Source organism: Engystomops pustulosus, chromosome 7 (genome assembly GCF_040894005.1).
Source record: "Engystomops pustulosus chromosome 7, aEngPut4.maternal, whole genome shotgun sequence".
Lineage (NCBI taxonomy): Eukaryota > Metazoa > Chordata > Amphibia > Anura > Leptodactylidae > Engystomops > Engystomops pustulosus.
The window spans coordinates 38827460-38840987 of NC_092417.1; the positions used below are offsets into that span (position 1 = coordinate 38827460).

The 13528-nt window shown below is 40.8% G+C and overlaps 1 protein-coding gene across 1 annotated transcript; it reads left to right on the plus strand.

Moving 5' to 3' along the window:
* The first annotated feature begins 5850 nt into the window (after positions 1-5850).
* On the plus strand, positions 5851-7526 carry INSM2 (INSM transcriptional repressor 2). Its single transcript, XM_072114145.1, has one exon. The coding sequence runs from the start codon at positions 5940-5942 to the stop codon at positions 7323-7325; it is 1386 nt and encodes a 461-aa protein (XP_071970246.1). The 5' UTR covers positions 5851-5939; the 3' UTR covers positions 7326-7526.
* The last annotated feature ends 6002 nt before the right edge of the window (positions 7527-13528 follow it).

Here is a 13528-nt window from a genome sequence, read left to right on the forward strand (position 1 = left end):
GACATGATGATGTCATTACTTCAAAAGCGGGAATAATAAGTAAATGTTTTCTTTTTCACAACCAAATATACATTGGACCATACATACGGCAAAGGGGAGAGAGAGAGAGAGGGTTTAAGGGATTTTACAGACATGGGGCCATTATATGTGAGGGGGCTATTATTATTATACCCCTTTTTCAGTGTCTGTGACTATTGGCTATGGCTTTGTGTTTGCCCTCAAATGGCTTATTGTAATAGTAATGATATATCAAAGTAACTAGAGCTCAAGTGGATACATTTATACAATTATAAAACTACATTTGCCCCTTTTAAGGCAACCACAAGGCTGTTGTGGCCTCTGTTGAAAATGAGTTTGGCACCCTGTGCTATTGGAATATTGTAAATATCTCAGAATATCCCTTTACAACACAATGCAGTCATTATTAGATGTATGTTTAGAGAGGATGTGTTACATGGGGAATGTTTTTAAAGGGGCTTTTTAGGGACCTTGAAAACTCCCTGGGGGCTTTGCAGGGATAGAAGAATAAAGAAAAAAATTTTTAAGGAATTTTTTTTAAGGATTTTTTGTTATTTATTTTAACAAAACAATGGTTACATACTGCTATGGTTCCCAATTCCTTGATCTCTCCAGTACTTATTGTTTCCAGAACTGCACCAGGCCGGAAGTTTCTCCTTGGATCTGGGGAGAACAAAATAAATGACTCCCAAGTTGAATAGAAGTAATATCCAGTGCTCCAAAGTGTCCACTCAATGACAAGGATCCCTGGGAACTTCTGGGGAGACATGGTGCCAAAAAACAAAGACATAGACATCTCAGGGGAGGGGGAAAGTCCACGGCTAATAAGAAGTAGCTAAAAGAAAATGAGACACATATGTATTTCTATTTTATTTTTTCAATTAATCCCCAAAATATTACTCTACCAGTTAAATTCAAGGTTCACATTCTCAAAAGTGTAATATAAGTTTTGACAAAATTGTACAAATGATTAGTACAGATGATGAAAGTAAACTATGTAATATACTTTGTAAAAAATATGTTCCTCCCCTTCCTTTCTTCCTTATTTAAACAGTTAGTGTAAATCAGGTTTCTGTCCTGTGTCCACTGACAGCTGAGAGATAAAGGAACCTGATAAAGTGTCTTCACTCTTCAGAGACAGTTCCTGGAAAAGGAAATATTCTCTAGGTATCTAAAGAGTTAATCATTAGCCTCCTTATCTGTCTGCGGGCCGAGCTCTGAAGGTGTTTAAATACACTGCTCACTAGAGGAGAGAGAGCAGAAAAAGGTATAGATATAGTTATATGAAGTATATAACAAAGTTTACTTTTATCGCCTGCTCCATTCATTTCAAATTTTTTGAGGGCTTAGTTCTAAGTAGCAATAGAACCTCACTGCGACATGTCAGCGTCAAACAATACCCAAAAAGAAACATGAATTGTTTCTGTCCTGAAAAAGTGTTATTACTTGTGTTTGTGAACGGTGATGATATATTTTAGAGAGTAGCAAGAAATGACAGTAGCATCTGACAGGGTTACTGTGTATGAGGAGTAGTGTGATTGTGCACTACCCTGTAGCACATCTGTAGGGAGCTGTGAGGACAACATATTCCCCACAATTGTCCTAGGAGTTTGTCACAAAATGATCTGGGATTTCTTGAAGTGAAGCTGTGGGGAGTTTATTTTCCCTGTAGGTTCTCTGTTCTAAGCACAAATCATTCCGGCTTGTAGCGGGAGCGGAGCGGCTAATGGAAATATCTAAGGGAAGTGCGGATAATGCGTCTTAGTAGATCACCATAAGTACCCTACAAGCACAGTATGTAGCCCCCATGTCAGGACCATTTCTGCTGTGTACTGCTTTTCACAGAGGCGATTTACAGGCAGTCCCCAGGTTACGTACAAGATAGGGTCTGTGGGTTTGTTCTCAAGTTGAATTTGTATGTAAGTCGGAACTGTATATTTTATCATTGTAATCCCAGCCAGAACTTTTTTGGTCTCTGTGACAATTGGATTTCAAAAACGTTGGGTTGTCATAAGAACCAGGATTACCAATAAAGCTTCATTACAGACACCTTTAATAACTATATGTTATTTGTTTATTGTAGCTTAGGGCTAAAGTACAGCAAATTACCAATTACCAGAGGTCCGTTTGTAACTAGGAATCGTCTGTAAGTAGGGGACCACCTGTACTTGGATCTCCATTTTACACGACAAAAAGTAAGACTAAAAACCCAAAATTTAAGAGACGACTGTTAATTCATTTTATACTTATAAATAAATCTAAATAGTGTTTGCTAATTGGATAAAGAGGCCATTAGAAAGTCTCCACCTCTCGCCCTGTGTCTAGTCCCTAGCATTTTGCCTTGGAAATGTATTTGAATATTCCCTACCCAGAATCCCCAACTGAGCATACATGGCTTAAATACTTTATATTACTGTAAAGGAAATCTCAATACAGGCGGTCCATGACTTAAGGGCACCAGACTCTGGTGAAGCTCTCTGGATGTTACTATAGTCCCAGGCTGTAATGATCAGCTGTAAGGTGTCTGTAATGAAGCTTTATTGATAATCCTTGGTCCCATGACAGCACAAAATTTTGAAATCCAATGGTCCCAGGGACGAAAAAAACATTGGGGCACATTTATTTACCCCGCCGTGTATTGTCCGACAAGGATTCGGGTCTGCAGCCATTCACTAAGATCGTGTGTCCAATTTCCTGCATGTGTCGCTTCCCCCGCTGAGGTCCGCCGGAATTCACCTTCTTCTTCCCGGTGCATGTGAGTGCTGATCTTGCGACACAATTTACTTTTTAAATTCTGCGGTTTGTCCGAATCCGTTGGGTTGTCCGACGTCCAAGACCCCCGATTTGTGTCACATGCAAGCCGGCGCCGATGCGCCACAATCCAATCACATGCGCCAAAAACCCGGGGCAATTCAGGGCAAAACGGAAAAAAACGTGAAACCCGACGAAAATGCGTCTGACGGACCCTTAGTAAATGTGCCCCATTTTGTCTGGAGCTCCAATTATATAATATACAGTTCTGACTTACATACAAATTCAACTTAAGTACAAACCTAAAGAACCTATCCTGTTCTTGCTGTGTTGCACATTTTTACCCGCTTGGGGGGACATTCATTATTATCTAAAGAACAGAAAACTTTTGCTATTTGCTATTTATAAAGTGTCAGCTCCACAATATTGGTGCTTTTTCCAACACTCACAAATTTTTCTCTTTTTTTGGGAGCACAATTTGTGAGCCTCCTGGAAATGTGACACTTTTCCAGTTTTCCAACACATTTTTGGCACACACTTAGAGCTACAAAAAGCCGTATTACAGAGTTTACCGTCATGAATGGCGAGTTAGGTAAGACAATTTTTGGTCGTGCACCAATTCGTGAACCCCTTGCGCCACAATCTAACATCCCAGTGAAAAACTTTGTGCACCAGAAACTCAAACCCTGCGCCAGAATGGATGAATGTCCCACTTTGTGTAATGGTCCCTATTTTTAATCTGAATTTTTTATAACACATTTTAACTTTAAAAGCTGATAAAATAGTAAAAATCGTATATCTTTTAGCTATTTTTTTCTGACTGTAACAAAGTGTTACCCTAAAACAGATATTATAAAAAAAAAATTCTGGGGTACAATTTTTTGTGTTTTTACTTGATGTCCCTCAGAATTTAGAATGGTCCTTTTCCACATTATATTTTTCCATTGTCATTGTGGTTACTGTACAGTAACAGGTGAAAGCTGAGCTTCTATATTGTCACAGTCTAGACAGAGCAGACTGGTATCGGGGGCGGCCGCTGCCGCTATTCTATGCACAACGCTCAAGGTAAATACATCTTCTGTCTTTTGTGATCTGACACTCAGCTGCCCGATTGCTCAGGTAGCCCTCTATAACTATAAATGATATCACTATGGAGAAAGTGATATGAGCAAGAAAAATAAATAAATATTTAATAAGTAATTCATATCGATGTATATACAAAAACCTTTTTTCTTACTGTCACCCAATGCTGTGCTGAATGGTAAGGTCATTTTACCTTGTTCGTCCACAGTGTAACATCCTGTAAAACTGCCACACAGAGGGGCTCTGGTAGCTTCATCTGGCTCATTAGCATAATTTTGTAAGTTGAATTTAGTAGGAAGGAAACCATGGATAACAAATAAAAAAAGATTACCACAGTCACAAAGCCTGTATCTGAGTAAGCACCCCTGTTTTATCATGATGGATGTTGACGGTAGACACTTTTTAAGACCTGTTCCTAAAGATATCTATTTTAGAAGGGGTGATGTGACACCATGCAGCAAAAGTGCCACTTTTTCCTGGTGTAAACTAAGCTGAACAGTTAAACTAGACAGCATTTCCCAGTCTAACGTTACTCTGTCTAAACTTTAGTAGGTCTTAGTAAATGCAACCCACTGGCCCACATTTACTAAAAACAGTGCAGTCTGTACTAGGTGCAGTTTCCCTGTGTAGTGTGCAGGGGGCCCCTGCACTGCTCTGACAGAGTTCACCACATTTTTTTTTTTGGTGCACCTTTGACACACATGCAACACATTTCTGTCGGACTTTGAATTTGGTGCACCGAAACGGCTCCTTCAGTGCAGAAATTTGTGCAGCATGAAGACTAGAAAACGGTCACGTGCGACAAAAATATGGTGTGGATGCTTGTTAAATACATGTGCAAGCAGTTTGCACTAGAAAGAATGTGCAAAGTCCAGCAGAAAACTGGCGCAAGCACCTTAGTAAATGTGCCCCACTGTGTGTATCCTGTTTAAGGTGGCTTAACATATAGCATATGTGGATAAGACACCAAACTTTCGAGTGTTTTTTGCATTTTTTTTTCATGCATGCCTTAGATATTTTCCTATAGGCTACACTATACATTAAAATAACGTAATTGTAGTGTTTTTTTTTAATTCTCCCAAATTTCTACATTAAGAAAATACTGTGTGTGTAGTAAGCAGTATAAGTGATCACCGAATAACATCAAGGTGAGGTCAGTCAGTGATGTAGTCCTCTGATAACAGTTAGTTACTGTGTGCACCAGATTTGACTGATACAAAATGGTTAAATATGGCATAAAACATTCAAGAATCCAAGCACAAGAGTTAAATATTGCATAAAACATTCAAGAATCCAATCTGTAAGCACAAGGCACTGACACATGTCTAAAATATTATATGTCCAAATAATGGAATAGGCAATAAACTATGAAAAATATTAGTTTACTAATACAACAATGTAGGAATGATGAATAATGAGAATTATTTATTGTCAATATTTATATGTTCGTTTAGAATTGATTTATGATTAACATGTACAGTTGTTCTGTATTTATACATTTCGTTTTTTTTACTGTAGAAAATGTAAATTCTTCTTATAAGACAGAAAATCTCTAGTTTTAGAAGGGTTAATATTTCCATTTACAGCTTGACCTGCAGATGTAATATACAGAAAAGCTTCCATGTTCCATATCAGGAGGCTACAATGCTGGTGCAGTCAGAGAATCACATTGTATAAAGCTACAAGCTCTCCTGTGACAGAATATTGAAGCAAAGAGTGAATGCGCAGCTACATGAAAGTAATAAATCTAAATGGTGTTTGCTAATTGGATAATGGGACCATTAGTAAGTGACCCCCTCTATGCCTTTGTCTAGTCTCCATCCTTCTCCCTTATTGTTTTTGACTGGACAGCATGGATGTGGTCCCCTCTCCCCTCCCTCCACCTAAAGCCAACTCCAGATTGGCTGCCTCCTAATTGCAGAGAGCTGAATGAATTGCCTGCAGTGTGGCTCAGTATAAATGCCATGGTCCATGCCATGAGGACACACTTGTCATCCTCACTTGCCCTTGCTGTGCCTGATGCCTCAGTCCCCCCATCCCCTTGTCACTGCCCAGTAGATCACAGCCCACACCCAGCATCCTGCAAAATGCCAAGGGGATTCCTTGTAAAGAGGAATAGAAGACCTTGTGGATCTTACCGAATTCCTTGTGGGGACAATGGACCTCCTCAGTCTTTGCCCACAACATCTGCTCTGGATACTTTGCTGCCTTATAACTCGTTCATAGTCTCCAAAGAAGAGCCTGTAGCTGAGAAGGAGACGCAGAGCGCACCTACTGCAGAAGATCCACCACCAAGACCTTCTAATGACAAAAGCAGTGGAGGACTGGATGCTATGGGGCACTGGAACCAAATCTCCTACAGCCCTGTCCAGCCTGTAGGGCTGGAGATGAAGAAAACTTTCTTCAAACGTTACATAAGTTCTCCAGCTACTGCTGAGTCCTTCCCACTGGCTTCTTCATTGACCTCCATGGAGAAACTTCTCTCTCATCATCATCATAATCCTTTCCTGACCCCAGAATCCAAGATCCATCCAAACTTATGTCCCAGGTCAACAAAACCTCCCATGAAGAAGCACAAAGCCAGCAGGAAGCTTCACTTCACAGATGAGGTGACCACATCTCCAGTGCTGGGCTTGAAGATCAAGGCTGAAGAACCTGATGCCAAGGCTGGTAACACCCTTCTTAAGCGCCCACCTCTTGGAGAGTTTATCTGCCAGCTGTGTAAGGAGCAGTACCCTGACCCTTTTGCCTTGGCTCAGCACAAATGTTCCAGGATAGTCCGAGTTGAATACAGATGCCCAGAATGTGATAAGATATTCAGCTGCCCGGCTAACCTGGCATCACACAGGCGGTGGCATAAACCCAGGACAATGGCCAGTGAGGGGCAAGTGGGCAAAAAGATCTCTCTTGTGCTGGAGGGGAAGGAGAACAGCAGTGGTCGCAGCGATCCATTGAGTCTGATGGAGCAGAAGAATCGCGTTCAGCACCAGCAGAGTGTGGACAGCGCCCAATTCTCAGAGCAGCACCCGGGGAGCAGCAGGGAGGATGCCCACACACCTGGCTCTCAGGTTGCCTCAGAGGAGGGCGAGGAGGAGGCATTTCAGTGCCCATACTGCCACAAGAGGTTCAGGAGACATGCCTACCTGCGCAAACACCTGCTCACCCACCAGCCCTATGCCCCCATGGAGAGAGGAGGGCAGCTGACTTACCCCTGCACCCTGTGTGGGGTTCACTTCCCATCCATGGACATTAGAGACAAGCACAGACTGTGGCATGCTGTCAGAGAAGAACTTCTTCTGCCTATAGAAGAAGCTTTGGTAGCAGATGGCGGACAGCAAATCTTCCCATGTGAATTCTGCCCTACTGCCTTCTTCAGCTCCCCTGGTCTGAGCTTACACATGAACAAGTGCCATTCAGCAGAGAGCAGGGCACTGCCCACACCATCTCTGCCCCTGAGACCTGGCTGCTCCTGAGCGGCAGATTGCAATTCATCCATGTGTCAGACATAGTCCTAATATTTATATGTATTCATAGCACCTTGTCTTCTGATAAGGGGTTAACTATGACATCATGTTTACATATGTGCAGATTGTATGTAGCTGGGAGCAAATCTTCCCATGTTGTATGAATGAACATGTCAGCTACTTTTTATTATGTGCTTTAAAGGAAATAAACCAAAGGTCTTGTGTACAAGTGTGAACTGGTGTCTGACAAGTGGTTAATACAGAGGAGATGCGGGATTATATCAGAATGAAGAATAAGTTCTAAGATTCCTTATAATTTGCATTGTTATATTGTTATAATGAGATGTGCAACATGAAAAGTAAATATTGTGTTATGTAACATAATAATGGAAGCTAAGGAGCTCTGATTCCTCGGGGTGCGTTCACACATTGCATCGTCATCAGTTTTGTTAGTTTTAGGTGCAGTTTCTCAATTTAACATGTGAAAGACATGAACTCAACAGGTGAATTTGAGATGTTCAGTTCACATCTTTTACCTGCCAAAACCACCTCAAAACCGATAACGATGCAGTTTTAACAGCAACATGTGAACGCACCCTTGATATACTCTCTACTCATTCACAGTTCAAAATATAAGCAGGTGTAGCAGAGTTAAGTTTGCCATATGGCACAACCTATCTATCTATCTCTCTCTCTCTCTCACAAAAGGGAGATTAGTATATTCAGCTCTGCTACATCAATTCTTTGTTTTTCAATTTGTTTAGAAACGGAATTCATTCTATTTGACTGAAAACGTAAGCTAGAAAAATAATCTACTGCTGTGTTTAGGGATGGAGGATGGATCAGGACTGGCTTAGTTTTGATGGATCATGATAGAACATAGATGGTAATATCTGACCATCATTCCACTCCTTTCTTATACTGGTAAGATCGTTGATTAGAAGGGCTCTGTTGACTTTGTTAGAAACAGCAAAAAAAAATATTGCATATTCTGCTTTCCATCCAATGCTGAATATATTACTGGCACCTAGTTGTGTCTTGTTCTATAGTCCTAAAACTGTGAAGTTCAGGTCACACACAGACTTTTTAACTATTAATAGTGTTAACAATCGAGCTACTGTCCAAAGGAACATGTTAAATTGCATGTAATTTAAAGGGGTTGTCCACTTTCAGCAAACAATTGATAGAGCTTGGGTAATAAAAAGTTATACAATTTTCCAATATACTTTCTGTATCAATTCCTCACAGATTTCTAGATCTCTGCTTGCTGTCCTGCTAAAGAAATCTTCTATGTTTACTTTCAGTGGATACAAATCTGTCCATGGTCTTGCGATGGACAGGCGGGCGCACAAGCTCTTATTATTATCACAGAGACTAATGGTGATGCCACATGTTGCGTTTTTGGACCATTTTAAAGCATGCGTTTTCAGTCCGTTAAAAACTGATGCATTTTTAAAATGGTCAAAAAACGCATTGCAAGACCATGGACAGATTTGTATCCACTGGAAGTAAATAATGACCCATTCTATAGAAGGACAGCAAGCAGAGATTCTGAAAACCATGAGGAATCGAAACAGTAAGTATATTGCAAATTTGTATGACTTTTCCCTACCCAAGCCATATCAATTATTTGTTAAAAGTGGACAACCCCTTTAATGTAATAATGTGGGCAGCAACTGTGACTTTATAGTTAATATGAAAAAAATCCAGCTACATAAAGGTGGTGCAACCAGCTATTGCGCTCTGTTATCAGCTCCTGTGCTATTTAGAGCAATCTATTATGTATTGTTAACCAAGTTGACATTTGGTTGCATGCATAATAGAAGCACAAATTACAACATAATTAATTATTCTCCTATAAAGATAGAGAACAATGAAAACTGTAAAATTGTGGTGTGGACTTTTATTGGTGCGGAAAAATAGTGGAGAATTAGTAGGTAAGGTGAATGTACATTGTGGTCCCAATCACAAGTATGTCCATATAATAAATACAGGCGGTCCCCTACTTAAGAACACTCGACTTACAGACGACCCCTAGTTACAAACGGGCCTCTGGATATTGGTAATTTATTGTACTTTAGTCCTAGGCTGCAATAATCAGCTGTAACAGTTATCACAGGTGTCTGTAATGAAGATTTAGTGTTAATCCTGATTCTAATGACAACCCAACATTTTTAAAATCCAATTGTCACAGAGACCAAAAAAGTTCTGTCTGGGATTACAATGATAAAATATACAGTTCCGACTTACATACAAACTCAACTTAAGAACAAACCTACAGACCCTATCTTGTATGTAACCTGGGGACTGCCTGTACTCAGTATTATATCTGCAATCCAATTTTTTTCATATATTAGTTTTTTCCATCTCCATCTAAAAAAAGAAGACACATTTTGTGGAACCATTAAGGCTAAGTTCACACTGCCGTTCAAACATCCGTTACTTAGCTGCGTTAAAAAAAGATAAAGAACCGACGTTTAAGGTATCAGTTAAAAATCCCATTGACATCGACGTAAATCAATGTCATCCGTTATGTTCCGTGTAGGCAGGTATCCGTTATCCATGCATCTGCACGTCCTGCAGCCATCGTCATTTTTTTTCCATGCAAAAAACACACGGATAACATATACCTGCTAAAACGGAAAATAACAGATAACATAAAATTAACATTGCTGTCAATGGGATATTTAATTTTTACAATAACCTCAGTTTTTTTTTCCCTTTTTTAATGGATGTAATGAACGGAGATTTGAGCATTAGTGTGAACTTAGCCTAACTTTATATTAAAGTCTCTGGTCCCCAAGCTTGAAAAAAATAGTGCAAGCCCCAATTTTGTCCTGCGGGTCCGTTTATAAAAACGGGACATGTGAAAAGGCTCGTAGACAATAACAGGCAGTATGCAATCCGTGGAAATCACAGATATAGGAGAAAAAAGGAAGTGTGAATGATCCCCAAATATTTTGTACTCATTTCTGCAGCTGGAAATTACTGAACAGAATCAATTTTTGCTGCTTCGATAGTAGAAACTTCTGCAACAAATCTGCAGCATGTGAATTCTCCTTCCCAAATTGGGATATAGGTGGTCCCCTACTTGACATCCGACCCTTAGTTAAAGATGGACCCCTCTGTCCACTGTGACCTCTGGTGAAGCTCTCTGGATGCTTTACTATAGTCCGAGACTGCAATGATCAGCTGTAATGTGTCTGTAATGAAGTTTTATTCATAATCCTTGGGCCCATTACAGCCAAAAATTTTGAACCTCTAATTGTCATGGGGGCAAATTTTTCTTTCTTCTCGATCTACAATTATAAAATATACAGTTTCGACTTGCATACAAATTCAACTTAAGAACAAACTTATGGAACCTATCTTGTAGGTAACCCAGGGACTTCCTGTACTTGTATCTAATAAGAGAACACACAGCTCTCCTTGCAGTAGTCAGTATTCCGCTATCACCTCTCCTATTCCATCCCTATATAAGACATCCACACTACACTCCAGTAATTGGATTTCCCTATAGAGAAGGAGGGATGGCAAGGTTTCCTCGCTCCCGTCTATAGCAGTGGTCATAGTTTTAATTGGTGTAATTTTCCTTCTGTGTATTTTAATAGCCCCATAAAAGATCACTAATCCCCAAATTACCTTGAGTTATAACCCCCCCCCCCCCCCCCATCAAATTGGTTCTTAAACTGGATTAGGACACAAAGAAAGTGGTGAGAATCATTTATTGTATTATGAAATACACGTGCTGAGATCTGTACATTGTGGTTAGATACACATGCAGGTCACAGAGCAGCCCACGTAGCCATATGTTAGGGCTACCAGCCCCATTACATGTACAGGTGGTCCCCTACTTAAGAACACCCGACTTACAGATGACCGCTAGTTACAAACGGACCTCCGGATGTTGGTAATTTTAAGTACTTTAGCCTCACACTACAATGATCAGCTATAACAGTTATCACAGGTGTCTGCAAATAAGATTTATTGTTAATCCTGGTTCTTATGACAACCCAACATTTTTAAAATTCAATTGTCACAGAGACCAAAAAATTTTTGGTTGGGGCTACAATTGTAAAATATACAGTTCTGACTTACATACAAATTCAACTTAAGAACAAACCTACAGAACCTATCTTGTATGTAACCCGGGGACTGCCTGTATAAGGGAAGTGGGACTGCTGGAAGCAAATACATCCACTACATCATAACAACATGTATATACAGCTACATAGAGGCCAATCTTCAATGGTTAAGGCATCAGGGCATCTAATTTGAGGAGGACCTCACAGTTTATTTCATATGAACACTGTAATAAATGCTCATATTACCCATAAAATTACAATTCTCATGCACTTCAAACATCTGTGTTGTGTTTGGTACCTTTGTTATTACTCCTGGAAATGTTTGACGTCTGGTTGTGACCAACCCTCACTGTCAATTGGGTGTGTTCATAGCACTGTCAGCACTTATCAGAGTGTGGTGCACTGACAACGTGAAGGGTAACAGCAAGTTGGATGTTCATACATTTCCAGGAGGGATAAAAGAGGGATTATGGATAAAAAAAAAAGAAGAAGTTCCAGAATTAGGTAACTGGGAATCTAAGCATTTTTAAATTCATAAACACACCTCACATGGAATCAGTTTTAACAGGAAACTGTCATCAGGTTTTCACCACTAAACCTAATGACCGGTTTCAACAGAAGTCTTCGTACTGTGCCCCATACTTTGTTGTATAAAAACCCATAGCGCTGATCTAGCTAAAACTACTTTTAAAAAAGTTGCTGGTACCTTGCCAAGGGACTGGGCTCTTCTGCCTCATTCCCCCTTCCCTCAGCAATGAGAGAGATGTTGGCTTTGTGTGACTCGCTGAAGAGAATTCCTGAAGGAGTGGGGGGGGGGATGAGATAGTTGAGAGTCGATGACTCTTGCTGAAGAGAATTGCTGGAGAGGGGCGAATGAGGAAGTTGATAGAGACCATGGCTCTCACTAAAGAGAATTCCTGAGGGAGGGGATGATGAGGGCCTCGAGAGAGATGTTGGCTGTGTGCAGCAAAGCCTGAAAGCCTGGTTGAAACAGTGTTTAACTTTTAAATCCGGAAGTTTTCCCTCTTGATGAGCTTGGTCAAGCTTTCTGGGTGATTCTTGAGAATCGGTTCAATGGGAATAAGGGTAAGATTATTTATATCTTTGAGCGCTGCTGCTGGACATGTTATTAGTGAGGGGAGGCTGCTGCTGGACATTTCATTAGTGAGGGTGGCTGCTGGACGTTATTAGTGAGGGGAGGCTGCTACTGGACGATTTATTAGTGAGGGGGGCTGCTGCTGGACATGTTAATAGTGAGGGGAGGCTGCTGCTGGACATGTTAATAGTGAGGGGAGGCTGCTGCTGGACATGTTAATAGTGAGGGGAGGCTGCTGCTGGACATGTTATTAGTGAGGGGAGGCTGCTACTGGACGATTTATCAGTGAGGGGGGCTGCTGCTGGACATGTTATTAGTGAGGGGAGGCTGCTGCTGGACATGTTATTAGTGAGGGGGCCTGCTGCTGGACGTTATTAGTGAGGGGAGGCTGCTACTGGACGATTTATTAGTGAGGGGGGCTGCTGCTGGAGATGTTATTAGTGAGAGGAGGCTGCTGCTGGACAGGTTATTAGTGAGGGGGGATGCTGCTGGACATGTTATTAGTGAGGGGAGGCAGCTGCTGGACGATTTATTAGTGAGGGGAATCAGCTGCTGGACATTTTATTAGTGAGGGGAGGCCGCTGCTGAACATTTCATTGATGAGGGAAGGCTGCTGAGTAAAGCAGCAGCTGTATTTCCCTCCCTAGGCTTATACTCAAGTCAATAACTTTTCCCATTTTTTGTGGTAAAATTATGTGGCTTATACATGAGTATTTACAGTATGGATATATTTTTTCCTCATAGTGAAAAGGTCAAAGAAAAGGGGTGTGTGGTAGGCTATAAAAAAGAGGTATTATAATGTCCCCTTTACTGTAGCCCCTTTCCTATATAGACAGACAAAAGAAAAAGCAGCACCATCAGGAGGGGGCTACAGAAAGGGGGGCATTTGGAGGAAAGGGGGCATTTTAGACTAGGGGCTGCTAGAAATGGCCCATTATATGGGATGGGGTTAGATATGGTATATTTTCAGGGCAACAATTTTTTTTTTTCCAAAGGACCATGGTAAGTGGGTTACCTGACCCGGTCCATGG